Here is a 25846-nt window from a genome sequence, read left to right as displayed (position 1 = left end):
CTCCCGCGGTGCCGACCCCTCTCCGGGGCCTCCGCCCACCCCCGGCCGGCCTGGGGGGGACAGACGGGGGCCTGCAGGGAGGCGCGGGGCGAGGGGATCGGGAGCAGCGGGCGGGTGACAGCGGCCGGCGGATCCCTCGCCTGAAGCCACGCCCGCACCGGGGCCAAGCGGCGGCAGAGCCTCGGCCGCGGCGGGACGGTCCCCGCTGGCCGGTCAGCACCGCGGGGCTGCGGCGGGCTGCAGCGCAGGGGGAGAGGAAAAAAAAAAATTAAAAAAAAAATTAATCACAATTAAAAATTATAATTAAAAAGGGCAAACGAAAGGCAAAGCAGGGTCCCGGGGCAGGGCAGCGGTGTCGTTCCGTCTCCGCGGACCGGCTCGGCCGGGGGCGGCGGGCCCGGCAGCACCGCGCGCCGCGACAGCTCCGGGCCGCCGCCGCAAATCGCCGCCGTCGGCTCCGCCCACCGCCCGTCGCCATTGGCCAGCCCCGCCGCCACTCAGGTCCCGGCGGCGGCGGCGGCGGCGGCGGCGGGGATGCCGATGCCGATGCCGGCGGGCGCGGAGCCGCCGCGGCGCGGAGCCGCCGCCCGGCCCGGGCACGGCGGGGCAGGCGCGGGTGGGGCGGGGGCGCGCAGCCCGCGGGCCCCGCAGCGACCGCCCGGTCGTCATCCGCCGCCGCCGCGGCCGTAGGCACCCCCGCCTCCCGGGGGCACGGCGCACCGGTATGAAGCGGTGCCGGTCGGACGAACTGCGGCAGCCCGAGGAGGACCCCGGCGCCGCGGGGGAACCGCCCGGTGCCGCCGCTATGGAGGCCAAGCCCGGGGAAGCGGCGGCGGCGGCGGCGGTCCCCGAGGCGGGCACTGTCCCGCCACCGCGCACCAAGCCCCCCGACCTGAAGGTAAGGAGCGGTGGCACCGGGCGGTACTGGTGGGTTGGCAACGGGGCGAGCATCCCGGTGGGGTCACCGGAGGGATGAAGACCCCTTAGGGTCCATGGCGGTACCGTTGGGGGTTACTGGTGTGGGGTTACCGGTGGGATGTATGCCTTGGTGGGCTACCACCATCCCCACCTCCCGGTCCCTGCTGTGCTACAGGTGTGACCTTGGAGGATGTGGGATGGCCCTGGGATGAGGATGCTCCTGGATGAGGACGTTCTCAGGATACGGATGGTCCCAGTCCCAGGATGAGGATGCTCCCAGGATGAGGATGCTCCTGGGATGGGGATTGTCCTAGGATACGGATGCTCCCAGTCCCAGGATGAGGATGCTCCCAGGATGAGGATGCTCCTGAGATGGGGATTGTCCCAGGATAAGGATGGTCCCAGGATGAGGATGCTCCCAGGACGGGGATGCTCCCGGGATGAAGAGGTCCCGGGGGTTGGAATGCCCTGGGGGTGTGGGTGCCCCCGCAGTGGGCCAGCTCCCAGGGTCGAGATGCCTCGTGGCAGGCTCGCACAAGCACGCGCGAGGCCGTGGCCCTGCTGCAGCCTGGCTGCCGAAAGCAGCAATAATAGCATGGCAGCGGTGGGAGAGGCGGGAGCACCCTGGTGACACCGTGCACCCTTGGCAAGGGGGCTGCGGGCGCAAGGGTCGCACCCCGTGGCGTGTCTGGAGCGGGCTGCCATCACCCGAGCGGGCTTTTTTTGGGGGATAACAGGGCTGTCCCACTGCAGAGGGGCAGTGAATAACTGTCGGGGCCACCCCAGCGCCGCGCGAAGGGGAGACGCTCGGGGGACCACCAGCCGCGCCGACGGGATCGGAGCTGCGGCAGCCGGGAAGCGCCGGTGTACAAATGGCCCCGAGGCTGCTCCTCCTGTGCCTCCGGGCTGTGTCCGGTTAACGAGGAAAACAAGTTACGCGGCACTGCAGCGCTGCAGGAGGGAAGGCAGCCGGTCCCCGGTGACAGAGCACGGGCAGGGATACGGGCAGGCAGGACAGAGCGGTGCCGGGCGAAACTGGGCAGAAATTTCCTTGTTTGAAAGCGGAGAAGCTCTGACCCCGGCCGTTCAACAGGGTGGGGATGCCGTGGGGTTTTATGTTGCAGGGATGAATTCCCTGCGTGTAGCTTCGGTGTTTTCAGGCGCTGCAGCGTGTTGCGGCCGCGGGCAGAGCGTGCTCGCGGCAGCGCTGTTGAAGGCGACGGTGGTGGTCGCGCTGCAGTGGTACGGAGGTGCCACTCTTTGGTTTCAAAAAGACCCGGGCAAAAGTGGAAAAGGGGCAGCCTAGCATCCAGGACGGAGACCGTTGTTGTGGAGCGCCCCTGGAAGGTCCTACCGGCACGGTCAAGGTCACGTGGGAGCTGGGAAGCACAGCCAGGACCACCAGGCCTGTGTGCATCCCTTCCAGAAAGGCAGCCAGGAAATAAAAACTCCCATTCCTGTAGGAGAACTCAACTCGGGTGCTTTAGGCACAAGAAGCCCCATAGTTACAGGACGCTGCGACACGCGGTGCCTTTTCCTCAATGTCTGCGCAGCAGCTTCTGCTCCTGAGGCCGTTTTGGCTTTGCTGACGCGATGTACGGCTGCTGCTCCCACCCTAAAAACAGCTGGAGGGGCGAAGCCCCGTGCCAGGAGAAGGCACATCCGTGGGGATGTGGTGCTCAGGGCCACGCAAGGCTTGGTGGGGTGGGACACCCTTACCTCGAGGAGGCTCGACTTGGCTTGGCCAAGGTGCTGCTTCTCATCTGCGCCATCCCCCAGCCTCTCTCCATCCCACCCGGGGCCCTTTTCACCTCACAAGGAGTCAGAAAGGCTTGGGAGCAAAAGGAACCGCAGCTTACGACGGACACAGTCGCCAAGCCGAGCGTTCCTCAGTCGGCGCGTCCAGCTCGGAGCTGGAGCTCAGCCTGGTCTGCAGCTTGGTCCAGCTCGCAGCAACAGCAGTGGCCTGATGCCCATTGATTGTATCGATGCGAGCGTGATACCCTAATGCGGGTTGGCGTCCCGATGCTCACCTTTAACGAGTTTGTAGCTCAGCAATTAATTGTCTGCACGGAGCAAATCCTCAGACTTGCTTCGCCAGGCAGAACGCATGAGAAATTGCGTCTCGGTGCTGCCCACAGCTTCCGCGGCAGAGCCGGGCACTCTGCCTGGCCCCGCCACAGACACCACCCGTTCAGCCGCTTCGCCTCCTGTTGCTACAATTAGTGGCGTCGTTAATATAATCTTAAAGTTTTCCTGCCCCAAACCCCCTCCGGAGCCGCGCTGCGTTCACCACGGCGGGGTGGGTTCCAACAAGCCGGTCCTTGGCCCCTCAGCTGTCCCCAGGCTGGCGCGGTGCCGCGCACGGCGACCCACAGATTCGTCTCCCCGGGGACGGCGAGCAAGCGTCAGATGCAAACTTTTGTTTGCTGCCAGCCGAAGACGGATTGGAGCTGGCAACCTGGAAACAACAGGCTGCCGTGCGTCGGCTCCGTCCCCTAACGCCGGCAGATCCGTGGCAGCTCGCCGTTCCCCAGCCCCGACTCCGGCTCCTTTGCCGAGAGCAAGGGCTTCATTAGGGGAAAAGAGAGGAAAAAAAAAAAAGTTCTGGCAAGGAGCAAAGCAGACGGATGACACACTGTTCTGCTCAAAAATATATTGGGTGGCAGGGATTTCTGTGCTCTGCAGCAGAGTGACTGGATCCATACAAAACGCTGCAGAAGGAGACATGCGGCCTCTCACAGCTGCTGGCGTGTCCGGGGCGTCCCACCACCAACGCATCCACCGCTTGGTCCCGCTCCCACTTTCCCCTAGCATCTCAGAGCTCTTTTCCCTAGGTCTCTCTCTCTCTCTGTTTTCCCAAACAGGCCCATCTGGCCAAGGGCTGAAAGTTGAAGCCTGAAATAATTTCCATCTCCAATTTCCCATCTCGGTCTTCATGGCTCCTACCTTTCCCTCCTTTGAACCCGAAATCTGGGATCAGCAGGAGCCCAGAGGCACTGGTCTAAGCTCTTGGGCCTGATCCAAACCTCATATCTGTGGACAGAAAGCTTCCCCTGGGCTTCCTGGAGCTGGAGAACCTCTCCAGGAGCTGGGGAACCTCTCCAGGAGCTGGGGAACCTCTCCTGGGGAGGAGGAAGATGAAGGACAGGAAAAGGTCCCACCAAAGGATGTGCGTTCCCCAGGGCAGACCCTGCCCTGAGCGATGCGGTTGGGACGGGGGTGGCTGGAGGGGACGTTAACCTCCCATTTACTCGTAGCAGGTCAAACCCACTCGGCTAGTTTCATTTTTTTCGAAGGTCCCTCGCTACGAGGGGATGGGTCTGGGGGTGGAGACCCCCAATGCGGTTCAGAGGCTCCCCTGCGGTGGTGCCTGCGCAGGCTGCTCGCTGCGGGGAGAGGACTCCTCTCCGTAAAGGTCTCCAGTCCCTATTCTAAACCCTCAGGTACATTTATATTTAATCCCTCGCACGAACAGTTTTCCAGGCATATTTTGGTCTTGAAAGGACACCGCCAAGGTGAGCTGGCTCCCCTGCGGTTAGCGGGATGGAGCTGTTGTCAAGCAGCTCGAGCAGGAGCGGTCCCTGGAGCGCCCGCATCCGTCATCTCCCCAGGCCATCGCTCATCAGAAGCTCTCAGGCTGCTGGCAGGGACCCCAGTGCATCCCCACTCTCCCCGCTGCGGAGCTGCGTGCCGGGACCCCCTAGCCCCTCGGGGAGAGGAGAGCATCCCCCCCGGGGCAGGATGCAGCCGGAAGGACAGCGCGGTTCCCTGGGGTTTGTTCCAGGCGCGATGGAGGGGCGAGAGCCGAGGCCAGGGCGTGCTGCCCTGCCGGGAGCCGCGCGGTGCCTCCCAGCAGACCCACGCTCACGTTGGCGTGGGCCGCTCAGCACCCATGCCTGGCTGCCTATGGTCCCAGCCCCACCCCCCAGATCTGACCCCCGCATCCTCGCTTCCCACCGAATTTCAGCTCTCAGCATCCCCGCAGTCACTTCGGGAGACGCAGAGGTGACAGCCGTGGGAGAAGCGGTGGCGGGCTGCCGCTCGCTGCGTTATTCCCCCCCCCAGAGCACATCTGGCTCCTCTGGGCCCTGGCAGCGGAGATCTTGCTCTGCAAATCTGCAAATGCCACCCGAGGTCGGGAGCTCGCGGGGGTCCGCGGCCCCCTCGGCCGCAGCCACACCTGGGCAGGCGACGCCGGCCCCGCAGATGTTATTCCGGAGAGCGTTTAAGGAGCTGCGTGTCACTACGGCGTTTTTGTAGCGCGTTAAACAACATGACTAACGTTTGTCACATGTTTGTTCTCTCATCCTGTCCCTGGGAGGAGAAGCGCGTGTGGGGGAGTGCTTTATTTTCCATTTTAGAACATCTTACACGTTTTTCTCGGCGTTGAGGGCAGCGGGAGGAGCGGCAGAACGGGGGCTCGGGATGTTGGGCTGCGAGGGGCAGCTGGGCTGGCTGCCACCCCGCGGGGACACCTCTGCCCCTGACCCCCAGCCTGGCTGCTGGCAAGGGGGGGCTGGGTGGTGGTAGGACCCCCTTGCTGGGGACCCGTAGGAGGGTCAGCTGGGGAAAGCAGCAGGAGGACTAGAAACTCGGTGCAGGAATGAGAAGGACCTGCTGGGGTCCTGGTATGGTTTGCAGGGCTGCGAGCTGCTCAGTGCCTCATTTGCCATCTCTGCCCTTGTGCCTTAAAATATGGGGTGCTGTGGGATGGGATGGGATGGATGGGATGGGGTGGGATGGGATGGATGGGATGGATGGGATGGGGTGGGATGGGATGGGATGGGGTGGGATGGGATGGATGGGATGGGGTGGGATGGGTTGGGATGGGATGGGGTGGGATGGGTTTGGATGGGATGGGATGGGATGGGATGGGACAGTCTTCCAGTGCGTTTTTGCAGTGCCTCCGAAGGGCTGCAGAATCTTGGCTGGAGCCTCTGGGTGGGCCATGGATAAAAATCATTAATAATAATAATAGTAGTAGTAATAATAATAATAATAATAATAATAGAGGGGAATTTTGCAGCATGTGGCTGTGCTATAAGGTCATGGCAACAAGACCCCCTCCATGCACCTCTGAAAGCCGAGTAAGAGGTTTGGATGTTGGGACAGAGCTGGAAAACCATTCAGCAAGAAACAGGGAGGTTTTGGGCTGCGTGGCCGTTCGGCAGCGGGAGGAACACCGGCCCTGGAGAGCCCGGCACGGCTCGGCCGGGAGGAGGGACACGCATCCCTGCCACAGCGGGCAAGGGCAGCACCCGGCTCTCCCGCGGGACGCTGCCAAAGAGCGGCGTCCCGGACAAAGCAGTCACCCAGGTCACTGTCCTCCTGCAGTTCGTGTTGGTTTGGGTGACAATGGGGTTTTTTGGCTCTCTTCTGGCCAGGCATGGCTTGTCCCCGCGGTGTCCCCACAGGGCCAGGACTCTGCCCTCCATGCAGGCAGGGCGGTGGGCTGGGTGCAAGGGGGGGTTCGTGCAGCCCCCTCCTGGCTTCTCACATTTTAGCAATTGCTTTCCGTCAGTGGATAAAGGCACAAGAAGGAGGCAGAGGGTGCGACCGTGCTCAGCCAAATCTTGTGCCTTGGGCTTGACCCCGCCGCAGCCGGCAAGAGCCGATCCGCTGACGGGGGACACGGAGCAGCAGCCTCTCCTTTGAAGTCCGCAGAAACCAGTCCCCACCACCGAGCAGGAGACCCTGGCTGCGTTAATGAAAAAGACAAAAGAAATAAAGATATTTTTGTATTAATCTTAGTGTTTCACAGCTGTCTACGCTGAGAAATTAATCTCCGTATCCATTGCATCAGTAATTAAGCAACGGCTGTTCCAAAATAGCCCGTGCAGACGCTCTGTTCTGAGCCACGAGCAGTTTCGTGCCAGAAAAATGCCTCTGCTTTGCAAGTGCAATAATATCCTGGAGTAACATAAGAAAACAGAGTTTTTACATGAGCAGATTCTCTGCAATAACTGTTGCGGAACGGCTTGTTCGGGTGAGCGCTCCCAGCAACTCTTCGATGCTGGACAAGCCGGCGGTCCGGTGCGGTCCGAGCCCGGAGCAGCAGGGCTGGGATTCCTCTTTTTGCTTCCCTCCCTGTTTTTCCCGTGCAGATCCTTCACCGTCCCGCCGGGAGCCTTACCTGCAGAGCCATGAAAGGTTCTTTCAAGAAAACTTGGAACGGGGCTGAGGGGAGTTTCTTTCAAAAGGTGAATTGCTATCGGATGGAGCTGCTGGGCCAAGAACCCCCCGAGGGCAGCTGGCTTCCACCTCCACGCCGATGCTGGAAAAACTCCCTCTCCTTTATTGCCAGCTTCACTTTTATTGTGTTTTCCTTACCCTCAAGGAAGGGAGTTGGTCGTTTCTTTTCGCTTGGACCTTCCAAAGGGCTAACTGTGCGTCCGAGGGCACGCCGTACCCTTGGCGGTGGAAATCTGGGGGTTTGTAGTCATTACCTACCTAATGCTCTCTCTGTTTCCATAGAGACTCTATAAATAGAATAAAATTTAAATCACTATTTCTTGAAGTGGCAATTCGGCACCGTAGATTTATTACATATTTCCTAGGGAAAAAAAAAAAACAAAACCAAAAGGATAGATGTTTTCGTTATGAATGGATAACAGAAGGATAAAAGGGTTTGCCTGTAGCGTTCAGCAACACGGGATCTGAGCGCTGATTCCCTGGCAATATTACGGGTGCGGGGAGAATTACGGATCCAACCCTTATGGATTTGGACCCTGTGGCTTTAACATCTGGGATTTTTAGGAGAAGGAACCCTTTCTGTGTGGCCGTGAAATCCTCCACGGTCTGCAGCTCCTGCAGGTCGCATCTCGAACGTCACTGTTTTTATTTTAGAAGTAAAACAGGGCTTTTGCCAAGCGTCGGCTGGGGCTATAAGCAGCCCCCAGTTCTGCGCCCGCTCCGCGCTGGTTTTCAAGCACGAGTTCGCGGCAGCGTGGCGGTTATGGGAACCAGCATCCCTGGGGAGAGCCCCAGGCGCGGGAAATCCGCGGTGAGGTGCCCCCAAACGTCAGCAGGGTCAGGACTGTCGTCCTCAAAGGTGGGGTGCTGGGCTTAACTCCAAAATAGAGACAGGGAGCATCAGGGTGGGCTCGTGCCTGGCGGTTTGCTGGGTTACTGGTAGCTGAGGCTGCTCTGGGAGGCGAGAGGATTTTTCGATGTCCCAAAGTTGTTTACTTGCTGCCGGGAAGCAGCGATGGACCTGGGATTTGGGATCTGAGCCCTTTGTGGATGCTGGAAGTCGCTGCCCGCGCTGCTGCCCCCGCTGTTTGACCACGCACAGGGGATTGCGGAGGGCACCCAGCCAAAATCTCCCGTGGATGCAAATCTGGGTGTTCCAGTGGCTGCGGGGAAACCGCGGCAGGCTGACCCGGCTGTAATCGAGAGCACGATCTGTTCCACCATCCATATTGCATGACTTTGCTGCGGCCGCGGCTAGCGTCCACCCCGATTCCCAGGAGCCGGCACGAGAAAAGCTGCGGGCTCTGTGGGAACGTCAGCCTCAGCCCCAGGGGAGAGGACGACCCAGGGGCACCCAGGGGAGCAGCGTGCCCCCATCTCCTGCTGGAAACCAGTTGCTGCCTGGCAGGGACTGGATTTGGTGGCACTGGGCCACGAGCTGCGGTTTCGCTTCCGTAAGTGAGGCCAGCTTGGTCCGTGCTGTGCTCGGAGGCCATGGAAAATCCCACAGGGAAAATCCCTTCCGGGTCCTTCCTGGAGCACATTTTGGAGAGCAGGTGGCTCCTGGCAGCGCGTCAGTGGCCAAGGCTCCCAGGCCGGGAGTAACCCTGGCTTTTCCAGCTGGGGAAAAGGCTGCTCCCTCCCCGCTGCCCACGGGGCTGGGGTCTCTGCGGTGACTGCAGCAGGCACCCTCCTCCCTCCATCGCTCTGATGGGTTTTTCTGCTCCTCTTGCTGCTTTTCGGGGCAGCCAGCGCTCACCGGAGACCTGCCCCTGGCATGGGGAATGCTGCTGGAGCTGCGTACCTGGGCCGTCCCGAGCCGCCGTGCTCAGCCCTGCTTGCCATCAAATGGATGCTAACGTTTCGTACTTTTCCACCAGTATAAAGTGCAGTGCTGGCAGCAGGGCTTGTTCCCTTTTGCACATCCCTTTGAGCTGGTGCGGGGTCTCCAGAGCCCTCCAGAAACTCTTTAAGCCCTCCAGCTTCACGTTTGCGTTCGGTGTTAGCATGGGCACCATCCATTGGAGCTGTGTGTGCCGAAGTGGGGCGATGCCGTCCCTTCCTGACAGTAACAGGGATTGTTTTCTCTCCTTTCCCGCAGAAAATCCAGCAGCTGTCCGAAGGGTCCATGTTTGGCCATGGCCTGAAGCACCTTTTCCACAGCCGCCGGCGGTCACGGGAGCGGGAGCACCAGAACTCGCAGGATTCGCTGCCGCCGCACTACGGCACGTCCGACCACGACTCCCCCGACGAGAAGGAGCGATCCCCGGAGATGCACCGCGTCTCCTACGCCGTGTCCCTCCACGACCTCCCGGCGCGTCCCACCGCCTTCAACCGAGTGCTGCAGCAGATCCGCTCTCGCCCTTCCATCAAGCGCGGCACCAGCCTGCACAGCGGCAGCCGGCGAGCCAAGAGCGGCTCGCTGGAGCCCCAGAAAGGGAGCCCCCACCTCGGCCGCAAAGCCCCCCAGGACAGCAGCCTCACCGCCATCCTGCATCAGCACCAGGGCCGCCCCAGGTCCTCCTCCACCACCGACACTGCCATTCTCCTGGCCGAGAGCGGGGCTGTCTACCTGCTCACCGAGGACACCGAGTGCCTGGCCGATAAGGTAGGGCTGTGCCGCCGGGACATCCTCGGGCGGCTGCGGGGGATGAGCCCACGCCGGGTGGTCGGGGAAGGACTGGGTGCAGCGCGCCCCAAAGTGCTGTGAGGAGGAGACTCGGGGCGGCGCTGGTGGCACCCAGTGCGCAGGACGGCGAACGGCAGCCCCTGCATGGGAGCGAGTTGGGTCCAGAGGCTGCTGGGGTTGGTGCTGGCGGGTAGGTGAAGGCAGGACCATGCTCTGGTCCCGTTCCCAGAGTAGGATTAAAATAGAGGGAGGTAGATTCAGATTGGACATAAGGAAGAAATTTTTGTGCTGAGGGTGGTGGAGCACTGGCCCAGGCTGCCCAGAGAGGCGGTGGATGCCCCATCCCTGGAAACGTTCCAGGCCAGGTTGGCCGGGGCTCTGAGCAACCTGATCTGGTTGGAGATGTCCCTGCTCTGTGCAGGGGGGTTGGACTGGGTGGGCTTTGAAGGTCCCTTCCAACCCAAACCATTCTGTGATTTGAGGGAGAGAGAAGGGGCCGTGGCACGAGCTCTGTGCCAGTGGGGTGGGACCCCCAGCGCGGGGTCGGAGGGGATCCTGGGCAGCCCAGCGCCGGGCGTCTACGAGGGCTCGGCCAGGCGGCTGCAAATTGCTCCCATCTGAAGTGATTTTTAAACCGCTCTGCGCAGAGCTAATAGAGAGGCTGGTATTTCCATCTAGCGTTTAGCCCCGTTAATTATGAAAGAGCTGAGATTAGCGCAGCGGCACGGCGCGCTGAGGACAAGGTGCAGGCGGTGAGAGGTGCTCCGGGCGCTGGTGGGATTCTCCGTGTTGGCTTCTCTCCTTGGCCTTTGGAGCTCGGGAAGTGTCACGCTCTAAAACCACTCTCTGTAGCCCTTTTTTGTCTTAATTTACCTGAAAATGCCAACAGTGAGTTGGCAAAGCAATAGGGTTTGGGATGAGATGGCCAGGCAGGCTCCGGCACCCCGCGGGGGCTCGGGAGTAGGTGGCCCAGCCGCTCCTCTCCGCTTGGCACCGAGCCTCCGAGGGGGAAATCTGACCTGGAGACTTCTGTTGCCCTCTGAGCTGACGGAAAGAGGATCAACCAGATCCTTTTTCTTTCTGTTTTCACTCGGCGGTTTCAGCGCCAAGCTCCAGCTGACGCTCGTGGCTTGCAGCGGGTGCCGGTGCTGCTGCCCTGCCGCAGCCGTGCGGGGACGGTGCCGCCGCTGGGATGTGGGAATCTGGTCCCAGAGGATGAACACATTGTATTCGCAAGAAACTGCTGCCCAGGTCCTCCTCTCCCCGCTTTGCAGTGTGCAAATCAGGGCACCCTGTCCCTTCCGTGGCAGTCCCCGCGCTGCGCCCACACCAAGCGCCCGAGCAGGGCCAGGGCCATTCAGGTTGTTAATTGGAGCATCCGCAGCCAAAATTTCTTCCCTCTGGCTTGTGTATCAGCCTTGCAAGGAGCCTGGTCCCGCTGGTCCCTCTGGGGTTACGCCGAAGCTTCGAGCCGAAGCGATTCGCACGGGGACAGAAGCACCCGGAGGGAGCGGGAGCGGAGCGGGTCCGTGTCCGCCGGCGAAGCAGCACAAAGAGCACGAGAAGGGGATGAATAATTAACTGCATATGACACAAAGAGTAATAAGGAGAGAGGCGATACTGAGGCCTTTGTGAGGCAGTGGAAAAATAACCTATTTAGAGAAACAAGAGCTATGTGATATTCTCATGCCGTATTATTTTTCCTTACCCCTCGGGAGACCCAGCCTCCTGCGCACAGCAAACCGGCTCCTCTTCCGCAGGGACACCCTGGGCTCCAGCACTCCCAGCACGGCTCTGCCAGATCCCGGCACGCGCGTTTGCACCGGGACTTTGGGCCAGCAATCGCTTTGCATCGCCTCTGCCCTGTCCCGCCGGGGTCAGACGCCTCCTCCCAGTTTCTCCCTCAGTTTGGAAGCTGCTGCTCAGGGAGGCACAGGGCTCCTGTGAAAGAGACATTTTTTCCCCCAGAAATTTCATGCTGAATTTTCCACCCATTGTGTAAGGGCCTGAGCGATCCCTCATGGGATCATTCAGCTTCAGCAAGTGCTTTTTGTACAACTATTGATTTTTTTTCTTTTTTTTTTTTTTTTTAAATTAGGTTCCTACAGCTTTCCCTTGCCTACGTTCACCTGCCCCAGTTCCTCGCCCTGCAGTGCCCCCGAGCCCTGGGCTACCCTCAGCTCCAACGGGGCTGGGCACACAGAGTTTCTCCCCGCTGCACCCCCTAAATCCCCCCAAGGTGCGGCTGCCGGGGTGCTGCGGTGGCTGGAGGAGGCGAGCGGGACTACGGCACAGTCTGGGTGTTTGGCGCCAGGTCCCAGTGCTGGCTGGGGCTCACAGCGTAATTTGTGAGGTGCCCCGTGTGCCCCTGCTCTGCCCGCAGCTGCAGCTGCCCCGTGTCCTGGCACAGCTGCCCGTCACGTCCCAAACTGGGGCTGGGGGCTGTCGCGAGCACCGCACATCAGCGACGGAGCTGCGGACAAAGCTCTGCTTTGCACAGGGATGTCCGCCTGTCGCACACGTGTTCGTCACTTGCCCCCCGGCCTTCCCCGCTGCGCTCTGCCCACCTCGTGCGTGCAAGGAGCAGCTCCCGGTGAGGGTGGGATGACGGCGCGGTGGCCTGGGTGTCCCTCGTCTCCCGCTGGCGGTTTCACACAGCTCAGGACCAAGGTTTTTGCAGGTTGGCTCTGCTCCGAGAACCGCAGCCGTGCCGTGCACGCCCGTGCGGCGCGTCTCTCCGGTTTGCGCTAACGCGGATCTCCGCTCACCCGTGAGCCCGTCGGGTGGGACGAGGCGGCCGCTTCTCCCCGGCCGTGGGTACCGACAGCCGGGAGCGCCGCCGGATTCCAAGCGCATCCCCTCACGCGGCTCGCTTACTCACCCAAGGCGAGGTGGTGCTTTGGGGTGCACGTCGGTGTGTCCGAGGGAGCGCGTCGCCAGCGTTGGGCGTGCCGGTTTTGTGGCCGTGGTGGCACATGTGAAGGCGGTGGTGGCACATGTGATGGCGGTGGTGGCAGCGGCACGGTTGGGACAGCGGAAGGCTGCAGGCGTGGCGATGGGAACCTGCTGGAAAGCTTTCTCCTTATCCCGCTAATCTCCTCCTGGTGACCCGCCAGCGCCTCGTGGGAGAGGCGAGCGGACGGGCGTTACCAGCTGGGACGGCCACCAAGGCCCCAGCACAGCAGCGGTTGTGGGGAGCTCTCCCCACGGACCCCCATCCCCCGTGGCGGTGGGGTCAGCCGAGCAGCGGTGCTGGCGGGGCAGAGCATCCCGGGGGGACCCTCGCCCCCGTCCCCGTTGGGGTGGCCCGAGCTGGAGCGGGGTGGCCGCGGGGTTCTGTGCCTGGTGCTGCCGGGGAGCTGCGCGGACTGCGGGGACTGCGGGATGGTTCACGTCCAGGTGAGCCCCCCCGCCTTGCACCGGGACCCCTCCGAGCCCCCTCGGAACGCACACCGAGCCGTGGCGGGGGGGAGGGGGGGGAGCGGGCTGGCTGCGGGGCTGGTGGCCGTTAGAGGGCAGCGTTACCGCACCGGTGTGCGCGGGTGCCCCTCTGTGCGCACCCCCGGCCGGCCTCTCCCCGGCAGCCCAGAGCTCACAAGTGTCACGAACGCAAGTGCTCAGCCCCGGCCGGCTGCGCGGCTCGGACCCCCGCGGCATCCCCCGAGGGGGGCGAGGGGCCGGACCCTGGCCGGGCTCGCTGCCCGCCTGCCCGCCCTCGGTGGCCCTCGGCAAGTGACAGCACCAGCTGCCGCCGCAGCCGCCTTGGCCCCCCAGCCAAGATGCTTCTCCCGTGAGAACAGGGGAGGGGCGAGGGGGGAGCAGGGGGGAGCTTCGTGCCACGTCTCGGCTTTGGGATTGCGGGCCGGGCCGGCCTGAAACGCAACGAGCCGTGCCCAAACCCGAGCGTGCCACGTCCCTGCTCCCGTCCCGTCCCTCCGCTGCCCGGTCTCTGTGGGAGGTGGTCTGTGGTCCTGCGGCCTTGCCGGGGGGACCTGACCTCACAGCCCCCTCCCCGCCATCCTGCCACCTCAAGGGCACCAGCCCTCCGAACGCGGGGCAGGATTCATCTCGCTAAATTTAGATGCTTGCCGGGTCAGCGGCTATATCGGGGCGAGATGGATTACAGCCCGCGGGGAGAAACCAGCGGTTTCTGAGCATCCACCCCGGGGGCGGCTGTGGTCTGTGGACAGGGAAGGGTTTGGGTGAGCGGTGGCCGAGAGGCTGTGGGACGGCTCAGCCCTCGCCGCAGCAGCTCGAGGCCATCTCCCCTGCCTGGGTGTCCAGCTCAGCCCTGGCTCGCTCCGGCACTGTTGGCATCCGACCGCTTTCGGTTTCAAGGTGGGGATGTGATTTCTCACCTCCTGCGGCTCCGGTTACCCGGAACTGGTCTCAGTCGACAACTGGGATGAGGACAGGGATGGGGACTCTGCTCAACCCAGCCCTGACCCCCCAGGGCCAGCGTGGCCCTTGGCATCTGGGGCAGGGTCCCGAGGGGGCGAGCTGGGGAGCACCAGTGTGCAGAGACCCTACAAGTGCCAAGGGTTTTGGGAGGGACCTGCTGACCTCTGCTGCAAACTGAGCCCGCGCTGAGCATCACGAAACTGGAGGTGCTGGAGCACTTGTGTCCGGGTCGGCTCTGCCTCCATCTCCCCACACGTCGCAGGGGAATGAGGGTCTGTGAGTGCAGGGCGGTGGTGGGAACTCGTTCCCTCGCTGCCATCGGGACGGCGCTTTGAGGAGCACTTTGGGAAAAGCACATAATAGCTGTGAAGACAAAGATACCCGAGATTGCGGCTTAATTAATTCAGGAGAAGGAGAATATCAGACTCGCGTACTGATTCACCCCCTAGCAAAAGACATCGTGTTCCTCAGCCTTCGTTGACATATGGCTGTTGTTTGCAGCCCACCAGCAGCTCCCGCTCCCCGGCAGGCAGGCACCGCGGTCGCCGCCTTGCCGCTTTCCCCCCCGGGGGATTTGGGTCGAGCAGGCGGCCGGCATGCGGGGTGGATGCGGAGCAGGCAGGATTTGGGGACCAAAGGTTCCTGTCCATCCCGCGGTCCGTCCTGCCTGTCCCAGGCAAGCGGCTGAGAGCGGGATTTGCCTCCTGAGTCAGGATGAGCAAAGCAGGGTCCTGCCTTGTGACTCTGACAGCGCCAGGCTCCTCGCTCTGTGCCTCTGCCTCTCCTTGCCGTCCCCCTCAAACCTTTCCTACATAAGCTGCCAAAAATCCTCCCCAGCTGCACAAGCACCCTGTTAGAGGTGTCAAAACCCAGCTGCAGCACGGGCTGGGGGCTGCTGCTGGCGGTTTTACTGTCGTGTCACCCAGCAAGCGAAATAGCAGCACCAGTGCTGGAGCTCCCGAGGTTGCTCTCTCCAGTAAAAACAACAGCTGGGATTTTTCCAAAGATTCTCCAAGCGTAGGAAGGGCCGCTTCACCCGTGAGGGATGGTCATTGAATCATCCCCACAGAGGTGTCCCTCTCGGTGACCTGCGAGCCCAGGGCACAAGGGACATTTCCCCAACCTGAAGGATGCAGTGTCGAATTAGGAGACGCTGAAGTCCACGTGGGATGGACGGGCACAGAGGCACAGGAACGACTTGAGCCTGGGACGGATCCTGGGATCTGCCCGTCTGCACCCACGCAGCCGCCTTCCGTGCGGGGCCCCTCGCCGGGTGCCACGCGGGAGCGCGCTCCCCGCCTGCTGCCGCCGAGAGCCCCGTGGGATGGTGGCACCAGCCCAGCTCAGCCTGGGGACGGGGGGAACCGCGGCGGCTGGTTTGTTTATTCTCCGCAGCCTTCGGAAGGCAGCTGGGCCAGGCAGCGCTTGGCGGTGCTGTTTGTTCTCCCAGCACAGTTGGAGAAGCGGGACCAGCCCCTGCGGCACCCAGCCTGTTCCCGCTCCCCTGGGCTCCCTCCCCACTCGCCAGCCTGTGCTGCTTGTTCTTGGCTGCCTCAGAGCCTCGCAGTGCCGCCCCTGCAAGCACGCGGCGTACGGTCCTTGGCCCCTGCGACTCCTTAACCGCAGCCATGGCAGAGGGAGAGGATCCGGCCGCCTCGCGGAGCACCGGCCAGGCGCTTTCCAGGAGCGACCAGGGCATCCTCATGCCGGAACCGCATCCTCCCGACGCCTATCCCGGGAAAAGGATATTGCTCTTAAATTCTCTGCTGGGTGTCTTTGTAAGTACCCCCTCCCTTCTCCTTCCTGCTCCCAGGCAGTGGCAAGGCAAGGACTCGGGATGTCAGGAATAAGGGGTGAGGAGCAAGGTGGTACCTGCAGGCGAAGGTCAGGCTGCCGCTTGCGAGGGTTGAGGTCTTGGCCAAGAAGCTTCTTGCCTGGGACACCGAGTGCACTGGGGGACGTGAGGTTAAGGAGAGCTGGACTTGGAAGATCTTCACCTGTATCGGTATCCCAGCTCCCGATAAGCTGTATGCAGCTTTCCCAGCGTGGTCGAGGATGCTCTAGTGCAGCTTAGCTAGCCTTCCTCCTTTTTTTAGTACCAGCTTCTCTACACTAAGCTCAGGCCCTGTGCGTTCCTGCTAAACCCAGCCCTGGCTGCTGCCCGTGCCGGCCAGCGAAGGCAGAACCCAAGTCCAAAATTTGCCCTGTGTTCGTGTGGCATCGCTGGGTGACCCATCTCTTGGTCGAGATGCTGGAACTGGGGCTTTGTGGGCATTCAGGGCCAGATTCCGCACCACTCAGCACCAGCACACACTGAATGTGCTGTGATTTTGTGTCTACCCAGCGAGTTCCTTTGCAGGGAAGCCGGGGTTTATTTATTTGCAAATAAATAAACAGACAAGCCTGAAAAACATAGCTGCTGCTTTCTAAGCAGCGGACTAAATCTCCGAAAGCAGAGCTGGTGCTAAGGATGAAGGGCAGCCCACCACCAACCTTTCGGGTAATTTCCTTGCAACTCCCCCCCTTTTCCTGTGCCAGCGGGGTCTTTGCATCCTGGGGAAGGGAGGGGAGATGCTGCACCACTGCTCCCCCTCACTTTGCCAGGGCAATAACAGGCACCAGTCCTGCTTCTGCAATTATTTGCTAACCCCAGCCTTCCCACTGCGCGCTAAACGAGGGAAGTGCAGAGCGGAGCTCGGGGCATGGAGGGTGTTTTCTGGAGCGTCTTGTGCAGCTGGGGGTTTTTTCTGCCCCGCTGAGACGGCAGAAGAGTGATGGGAAGTGACCTCTGGCCCTTGCGCTAAAACGAGAAGTGATGCTATGAGAGATGTTAAATCGAAGATGAACGTCGCTCGGTAATCTGCCCTGTCATGCCCGGAGGCATCCACGGCCTGGGGCTTGGCCAGGCTGCAAAATCCGCCGTCGCCGGGGCGGCTCGGTGGGATGGGAGTCCCTTCCCCGGCGTGGCTGAGCGCCGTACGGTAGGCACAGCTGGTTTCTGCTGCTGGTGGGTTTCACTTACCGGGGAATCTGCTCTTCTCTGTGTCTTTCGGTCCGGAGGGTACCACGGCCCGCTGCCCGTGCTTCAAACGGCGAGCAAGCGTGCAGGGAAGCGGCTCAGTGCTCATGCACAAAGGTTGCTCACGCCAACTCGCGGCCAGATGGGGAGGAGATCCTGTGCTCCCGAGAGGACAGACTGAAAAACACTGGAGCTGCCGACAGCTCCGTGGGTAGAAGCAACTCTCGTAGGGGTTACGTGGCCTGCGAGGATGCTCAGGTCAGCACGGGGCCATGCTGTCCCCAGGACGGGGCGCAGGGACCATCCCGGCCCCTCCAGCGCTGCTTCCCCACCGCGGGGCCGACAGCCGAGACCGGTTTGGAAAGACAGCGCTGGCGAGCTGAGCTGCTGCGTGGCTCATTCAGCCTGCCGCGCGCGGTGTGGGTGCCAGGAGGGGAGAAGGGTTTCAGTTACTGGTGTTGAGCTGTGCTTTGGCAGCTTGGCATCACAGACCGGTCCATGGGCCGCTCCAGCTTTGCCTCTTCCCTGCTCCTGGCTCCCAGCGGAGCGTGGGCATCGGCACCGGAACTGGTCCGGAAGGGTCCAGCAGTGGCGGGCTAAGGACGGGGTGATTCAGGGAAATGCATTCCCAGCTCAGAGCAGCGCAAGCAGAGGCTGTTGCTTGTGCCCGTTTCCTCCTGTCACACTGGTCAGCTTATCCGCAGCCCGCAGCAGCCCCTGCCCCAGGCCTGTCTGAGCCGACGTCTCCGGAAGGGAAGCGTTCCCGCAGGGAGGCTCCGCCGCCGCTGCAAGGGCGATGTCCGCTGCGAGGGCGATGTCCGCTGCGAGGTTTAGGGGAGCTCCAGTTTGCAGGATATGGAGGGACCGAGACTGTGGGATGGTGCTTTTATGGAGCTGTCGAACTGAATCTTTCAAATCCGTCTGTGCCGGGTCAGGTTGGTGTTTGGGCTGCCCGCCCCAGCTGCCAACCCCGGGCAGGGCCAGCTCCAGCGCGGGCAGCGCTGGCTGTGACCGCGGGGCAGCTCGGAGGTGTAGTGGTGCACCTCGATGCAGCAGGTTACGCTCCCAGGGCACGGACAGACGTGGGGACAGCCCAAGAGAGGACGGGAAGCGCGAGGCTGAGCGGCGCTTGGCTCGGCTCAGCTGTGGGAGCGGCACGGACTTCCCCATTAAGCATGCATCTGGGTCACGGTCAGCTCATCGGTCCGGCCGGTGCAATTCAATGTGTGGCTGAAAACACTTCCTAAGCTGTTGTGGTCTTGTTGTTTTTTGCGAGAAATAACCAAACCAGCGAGCTGCAAACACGCTCCAGGACGGCTGGACCCTGGTCCATCCCAGCGCACGGCCAGGACACCGCCTGCTCCCAACACAAGCGCTCGGTTCCCGGCTTTTAGCTCCCTCAGGCTGCCCGGCTCCTTGCTTGACGACTGTATTTTTCCCCGTGCTTCGGTCCCACCTGGGGTTTTGCTTTGTTTTGCGTGCCTCTGCCTGCCTCTCCCGGGTTTCACATCCCGGTGTGTGACACAGCAGATGACAACAGCCCGTCCCGACCCGCTGCGTCAGGGCGCAGGCAGCGTATGGGGCTGGAGGCGTGCGAATATCCCGCCACAGGGACGAGGGGGGTTTTGCGTTACAGCCCTGAAAGCTCCACTCGCTGAGAGCTGTAAACAGCTCCGGCAGATTTCCTGAGTCGGCAATCCCGCTGCACCCATCGGCTCAGTCCCAACGCCGCGCTCGATCCCTGCGCGCTCGGAGGTGCCCAGGGATGCGGGGCCGGCCCTGACGGGAGGGTCAGCAGGAGGGATCTCCTCCTCCCTCTCCTTGATTCTCCCCCAAAACTTTGCTGCCGTCAGCTCCTGCCTTCCCCCAGCCAGGCACCCTGCCATGGCAGCCAGCTCTGCCCGCGCATCGCTGCCGGGCTCCGTGCCGCGGCGGGGACACGGCCGAGCAGCCCACGCCGACTAGCCCTGGGGGACCCCAGCCTCGCCTGCGATGGAGGTAGGTCCTGGCAGCTGCTGGGGTTCAGATAAAACCACGGGGAGGATGGCGACGGGCAGAGAGACCCGCGGGGGCTTCGGGTACCTCGGCTTCTGGCGTTCGGTGAATGAAACCCACCGGCACGATCCGTGCCGGCGCAGCAAAAAGACGGGGTGGGAAGCTCCGCTGCCAGCTGAAACCCTGAGCGTGCCTCTCTACGTTATGTAAGAAAAAATTACTCTCAGGCTGGGCAGTTAGCAGAGGCAGCTGCTGCCGGCCCGTGGTGTCCATCCAGGGTCGGCGGGCGAGGCACGGAGGGGGACACGGGGCTGCCAGCTTCGGTCTCTGCTGCAGGCTGGCAAGGAGGGTGGGAAGTGTGAGTCAGGGCTCCTGCTGCTATTTTCAACGCCTCGGGTGGGTAACGCGGTCCAGTGGGAATAGCGGCTCCGCGCGGGGAGGCACGGGGCTGCGGACACACGTGAGGACGGGGACCGCCCGAGCATCCCCCGTGCCGCTGGGCTCATCGCCGTCGCCGACTCACGGGGCGGGTGCTGTCCTGAGTTACGCTGATGAAGTGCTTTGAGGAAGAGTGGCCAAGGAAACCCCCGCATTTAATGACTGCCCCAAAATCAACCTCCCCACATCCATGCCCACCTGCATTTCTCTGCCGGCCATGGCCTCTCCCTCGTGGCTTTCCACGGCCACCGAGGGCCCGGTGACACTCGTGCTGCGGAGCCGCCGGATTGGTGCAGCATCCCTCGACAGCTCGCTGGTACATTTTGGTTTTTTGTTGTTTTTTTTTTTCCGTGTTTGAAGGTGCATATGGTCCTTCCCACAGCCGTTTTGTCCCCGTGTTGTACTTCAGCTGGGAACCGCGGTCACACTTCGTAGCGAAAGTCCTCGCTCAGCGTCGATGCGGCAGAAGCTGCGTTAGCTCATCCGCCGTGCTTCCCAGTGGGCTGGGGGGTGCAGAAAACAGAATAGTTATGGGCCTGAGTAAGCATCTGAAGAGTTTTGTTCTGAACTTTGCAGTAATTGTGCAATTTCTCAAGATGGGGTTTAATTCCTTAAGAAGGGGTTTAATTCCCTCCCAGTCCTGGGTGTGCTGGGAGACCCTCAGCCCTGTGCCCGGGGTGTTGCTGGCCCCCGAGCTCCTCACCTGGGCTTCCTCCCATCAAACCTGCCGCAGCAAATAAACCAGCCTTGCATAATTGTGCCCAGCCGCGGCCTGTAAGTGTGTTTGCTCAGCTTATTAGCTCGAGCCTTTTGCATATCTCAGCTCTCCTGGGCTGAACTCCGTTGATAAGAACAATATTTTCTTCCTGTGTCCTGCATTCCTCCCGCATCCCACATCAGCCCCTGCTCTCCCCTCGGGACCCGCCTGGAAAACAGGGTTTTCACGTCGGTGTGCCTGCCAGGAGGCTTGCTGCATGTAGGGAAAGTGTGGCTTTTACTAATCCCCCGCTTAAATCCGCTGCGCAGCCATCTAGGCTTGCTGGGGTTTAGCAGGCAGTGTCTGTTAATACTGCAGAGATCAGTATTGTCTTTTTTTTTTTTTTTTTCTTCTGCTTGTTGTTTTCAGGGCAATAACCTGATGTGGCTTTCATATGATGTGCCCCACGCCGGAGAGAGAGCGGAGCTTTTGGTGGGGAAGGGATTTCACCCCCGGCCACGTCGGTGTGGATGGGCAGCCTTGGGTCCGTGCCGTTCTCCACCCATCCTGCCCTCCCTTCCCCACACGCTCCCGCAAATAAACCCAAAATATTTGCATTGCCAGGGCAAAGGTTTGGATCATTCCCAAAATTTGGGAATTTCCTCTTTGGAAACAAAGTTTGAGCAACTTCACCCCTTCACTGGCCCAGCTGGGGTTTCCCGTTGCGGCATCTCCGGCCGGGGCTGCCTTTCCCTTTGCCACAGCCTTTCCCTCACCGTACGGAGAATTGCGCATCGGGGCAAAAAGTCTGTTTCCTGCTGCTTCTAATTTCTGCCCCTTGATAAGAAACCAAAGCGAAACCCTTCACGGGGCGGCTGGAGGGCCCATCCCGGCCAAGCGGCTAAGAATATCCCGGCAGCGGGGTCTGAAAACTCCGCAGGTTTGTTGGGCATTGATTTTTTTTTTTTTAAATGCTGCTCCAGCTGGGCTGAAGCCAGCTCCCAGCTCTGCCCAGTGCTCACCTGGGGGCTGCTGAGTTTCCCATTGCTTCCCCTCCTGGGGGATGCTCCCACCCAGCTCGTGGCTGTCTGCTTTTGCCTCCCAAGGATGCCGAGACCCCCGCGTGAAGCACTGACACCCCCAGCAGCACGGCGGCTCTGGGAAAAGAGGAAATTTAAGTCCACAACAGGAGGGCAGCGCGTGCCTCTGCTTTCCCAAGCCCCACGCAGGACCTGCTGCAGGTGGGAGCGTTTCTGAGCAGCATCTTGAGAACATTCCTCCCTCCCACACAAGGCATTTCCTGGTGATAACATGCTCCTAAGTAACCACCTCGCAGCGTTATCCCTATTAAAGGGTCATTTGGGGAAAGCGTGATGGAAATTAGAAATTATTCAGCTCTGCCAACAGTATTTAACTTTCAAGCAGCTCTTAATTAGAAGCCAGGAGCCATTTATACAACCACTGAGATTTGCATAAGAATCTGCATATAAAACCCAGCAACTGGAAAGATTTAGTGATTTTTTTTTTTTTTTTCCGAAGCGGTAATGCAGTGTGCCCGGGTTGGAGAGTGTGAGGCAGGACCCTGGGTTGCAGCCCAGGCTCCGCCAGTGATTTTAAATGTGGCCTCAGGCGGGTGGTTTCCTTACCAAAGCTCTGATTTTTCCATCTGTAACGCAGAAATCAGCACGTGCCCCAGCTTTCTAGGTGGCAGCTGGTGTTTGCAGAGGGGTCCGGCTTTGCCGGGGGGGAAACCTTGGAGAAGAAAGCCGAGGAGTCCCCGCACCCGGAGCCTGCTGCTCTCTGGGGATCAGGAGCTGCTCCCACAAATTTGGATTATGGCAGAGTTTCCCTTCGGCTGAAGCCCTCCTATGTGCATCTGGGCTAAAAGCCAAAGTCTGAAAATGAGAGTAAAATACCTCAAGGGTTGCTCAGTCCTCGCTCTCAGCACTGCTTTGGTGGGAGGTTTGATGATGAGATCCGGTTTTAGCTCCTGGCTCCTTTTCCCCCGGTTGGCACTGGGTGTCCGGCAGCCCGGAAACGCTGGTACCTGTCTCTGCGCAGAGCCAGGGCGGAACATCAGGGCCGAGCTCCCGGCAGCAGATGCTCCTTGTTGGCCCAAATCAGCCACAAACCCCCAGTTGTTTTGTTGCTGCGCCCTCTAACTGGGATGCCAGCAATAGCGGTGTGGCTGGGAAATGCTCAACCAGCTGGAAAAAAAGAAAACCCAGCTTCTTGATGAGGTTAAATATTCTCCTGGCTCCCTGGGCCTTCGCCCCCTCCATTGACCATTGTCCTCCTCTCTCGTTGCTCACAGCTGGACAAGGGGGACGTGACCGCGCTCAGCCTGCCCTCCAGCGCCGGGCACAGCGACGCCGATGGCACCGTCTGCCTGGACGTCCCCGACGGCACCCCTGACCCTCACAGGACAAAAGCCGCCATCGAGCACCTGCACCAGAAGATCCTCAAGATCACCGAGCAGATCAAGATCGAGCAGGAGGCTCGGGATGACAACGTGGCCGAGTACCTGAAGCTAGCCAACAACGCGGACAAGCAGCAAGCCTCCCGCATCAAGCAGGTGTTCGAGAAGAAGAACCAGAAGTCGGCGCAGACCATTGCGCAGCTGCACAAGAAGCTGGAGCACTACCACAAGAAGCTGAAGGAGATCGAGCAGAACGGCCCTTCCCGGCAGCCCAAGGATGTCTTCCGGGACATGCACCAAGGTCTCAAGGACGTGGGTGCCAACGTTCGCTCCAGCATCAGTGGCTTCGGCGGCGGCGTGGTGGAGGGTGTCAAGGGAGGGCTTTCAGGTCTGTCCCAGGCCACCCACACCGCCGTGGTCTCCAAACCCCGGGAATTTGCCAGCCTCATCCGGAACAAGTTTGGCAGCGCAGACAACATCGCCCACCTGAAGGACACGTTGGACGATGGGCACCCAGAGGAGGCTTCTCGGGCTCTCAGCGGCAGTGCCACCCTGGTCTCCAGCCCCAAGTACGGCAGCGACGACGAGTGCTCCAGTGCTACCTCCGGCTCGGCTGGTGGCAGCAACTCGGGGGCAGGACCCGGTGGCTTGGGGAGCCCCAAGTCCAACACGCTGGACAGCCACCACAATAACTTCGACACCATCCTGGAGGAGCTCCGGGAGATCAAGGACAGCCAGTCGCACCTGGAAGACTCCATGGAGGACCTCAAAGCCCAGCTGCAGCGGGATTACACCTACATGACACAGTGCTTGCAAGAGGAGCGGTACAGGTAGGGATTGGTGCGTGCTGGGTTGGCAGCACGTGTCACCCAGGCTGGCTTTTTGGGGACCACATGCCCTAAACCCTGCATGCCAGGGACACGGGGAGCTGGGGTCCCCACTGCTCTCCTCACTGCCGGACCCCCTGGCAGCACCACCCCCATGGACGATCATGCAGTGCTTTCCCTTCATAACCAGCTACAGCCAGGAGCAGGGTGGGGTGGAGGGGCTGGGCGGCTTCCCCAGTGTCAGGGGAAGGAGGGCAGGGGGGTCTGCAGGGAGATCTGCCCACCCCAGCCCCTCTCCGCCCCCACGCAGGTACGAGCGTCTGGAGGAGCAGCTGAACGACCTCACCGAGCTGCACCAGAACGAAATGACCAACCTGAAGCAGGAGCTGGCCAGCATGGAGGAGAAGGTGGCCTACCAGTCCTACGAGAGGGCACGGGACATCCAGGTAGGGGAGCGGGAGGGCTCAGCCCATCGCTGCATCCTCCGTCCACGGGGCGATGGAGGGACCCTGGGCTGGGAGAGAAGGTGGGCAAGGGGGATCCCTTTCTCTAGCACCCTCAGATGAGGTCCTCACCATGATGCTGTCCCAGCAAGAAGCAGGCAACTAAGCCGTGTCCCCAAAATCCCTGCCTGTGCCCCCGTGAGTCCCCGCTGTGCTGAAGTCCCTGAGTGGCTGGCTGCAGTGCTGGGCTGTTAGGAGTCACATGTAGGCCAACACGTAGTCCCTGCTGTCCCAGTTTGGGTCATCACCCCTGCTGCAGTAGGTACCCAGACCTTGCCCAGCACAGGCAGAGGGGGTTTGCAGAGGGATGCCCCTTTCCAGCCATCAGAGCTGTGGAAGCGAAGCCTCCCGGCAGCAAGGTCTCAGAGCACGGGGCAGGTACCCAACGCCCCCGTAGGGCATCCCTGGAGCCACCCACCAGCCCTGACGTGCTGTCCCTCACAGGAGGCGGTGGAGTCCTGCCTGACGCGGGTGACCAAGCTGGAGCTGCAGCAGCAGCAGCAGCAAGTGGTGCAGCTGGAAGGGGTGGAGAACGCCAACGCCAGGGCACTGCTGGGCAAGTTCATCAACGTCATCCTGGCCCTGATGGCCGTGCTGCTTGTCTTCGTCTCCACCATCGCCAACTTCATCACCCCGCTCATGAAGACCCGCATGCGCATCCTCAGCACTGCCCTGCTCGTCCTCTTCCTCTTTTTCCTCTGGAAGCACTGGGACTCCATCACCTACTTTCTGGAGCACGTCCTGCTCCCCAGCTGATCTGCAGCCTGGCTGCTGCGGCCCCGGGGGCTTTCCATTTCCCGCAGAGGAGAGGGCCAGGGGGACGGTGGTCCAAAGCCTTCGCGTTGTTTCTTCACACGCTTGGTTCGGTTACCGTCCCGGCCTTCCATCCTTGCTGCTGCCAGCGGTAATTGCTCGGAGCCGGGATCCGTCATTCCTCTGGGATGTTTGGGGAGGGTGGGATGGGGAATGAGGAGTTGTTTTTGGAAGAAACTGGTGATTTCTGGGGCGTTGGGTTTTTCTAGGGTTTTGAGGTTGATTTTTGAGTGTCATGCTGTTCTGAAAGCCCATGGGAAGGAGGTCTTCTGCAGAGCTCTTCTGTCGGGGAGAAGGACTGAGCTGGACCAAACCCAGCACCAGGAGAACTTTCTGCAGGGAGAGAAGAGGGGTTAGTTGGGGCTGGGTTTTCCCTTTTCTCCTTGAAGACCAAGACAGCAAAAAGCTCGGTCCCGAGATGGAGCGAAAGCAAAGCACGTGGCGAAGGAGAAAGCAAGTCCAAGGCAAATGCAGCAGGACATGCGCATCCCACCAGCCTCTGCCAACCCCACCACAGCCTGGCCGGGACAGAGCAGGGCTGTGACACCGTCCCTGTGTCCCCACGGGGGCCTGGGCAGACACCAGGGACCCGATGCTAGAGGCAGCACCGGCACAACCCCTCCGCTGGTTTCCCTTCATTTATTTATTTCCCCTCCTTTGGCTTGAGTTGATCTGATCTCTTCAGGGACACCCGGACTTTCCAGCGTCACGCCTCTGAGTTTTCCAGCCTCTGCACCGTGTCGTGTGTGTGTGCGTGTGTGTGTGCGCGCGTGCGGTTTTTAATTTAATTCCAGACTCCGTTTCCATTTGTGGATCAAAGCTGGTAGAGCGGGGGGAGGCGAGCAGCTGCCTTTCCAGCCTCCCCGGCCCTACACAAGAGCACAGCATGCTGTCTCGGATGGTTCTTAATTATTTCATACATATATATTTATGTAATATATCTATACACACACACATATAAATATATATATAAAAGTATATGCACAGCCAGA

General features: G+C 61.1%; 1 protein-coding gene across 3 annotated transcripts; it reads left to right on the top strand.

Moving 5' to 3' along the window:
* The first annotated feature begins 635 nt into the window (after positions 1-635).
* On the top strand, positions 636-25846 carry TMCC2 (transmembrane and coiled-coil domain family 2). Of its 3 annotated transcripts, XM_086765754.1 has the most exons (5): positions 636-898; positions 9215-9721; positions 22607-23541; positions 23849-23984; positions 24486-25846. In XM_086765754.1, the coding sequence occupies exons 1-5, from the start codon at positions 725-727 to the stop codon at positions 24795-24797; spliced, it is 2064 nt and encodes a 687-aa protein (XP_086621880.1). In that variant the 5' UTR covers positions 636-724; the 3' UTR covers positions 24798-25846. The 3 variants fall into 3 exon arrangements, with proteins under 3 accessions (XP_086621880.1, XP_086621881.1, XP_086621882.1); XM_086765755.1 differs by lacking the exons at positions 636-898; positions 9215-9721 and adding an exon at positions 15787-15921; XM_086765756.1 differs by lacking the exons at positions 636-898; positions 9215-9721 and adding an exon at positions 18763-19160.

This window comes from Chlamydotis macqueenii, chromosome 23, assembly GCF_036417535.1.
Source record: "Chlamydotis macqueenii isolate bChlMac1 chromosome 23, bChlMac1.mat, whole genome shotgun sequence".
NCBI lineage: Eukaryota > Metazoa > Chordata > Aves > Otidiformes > Otididae > Chlamydotis > Chlamydotis macqueenii.
The sequence above is the reverse complement of the archived record's forward strand: the minus strand, read 5'-3'. Positions and strand labels throughout refer to the sequence as shown.

Coding starts and splice junctions, on each gene's coding strand:
- TMCC2 (XM_086765754.1), top strand. CDS start 725: ATGAAGCGGTGCCGGTCGGACGAACTGCGGCAGCCCGAGGAGGACCCC. Junction 23,542..23,848: donor TTGCAAGAGGAGCGGTACAG/GTAGGGATTGGT, acceptor GCCCCCACGCAG/GTACGAGCGTCTGGAGGAGC. Junction 23,985..24,485: donor AGAGGGCACGGGACATCCAG/GTAGGGGAGCGG, acceptor TGTCCCTCACAG/GAGGCGGTGGAGTCCTGCCT.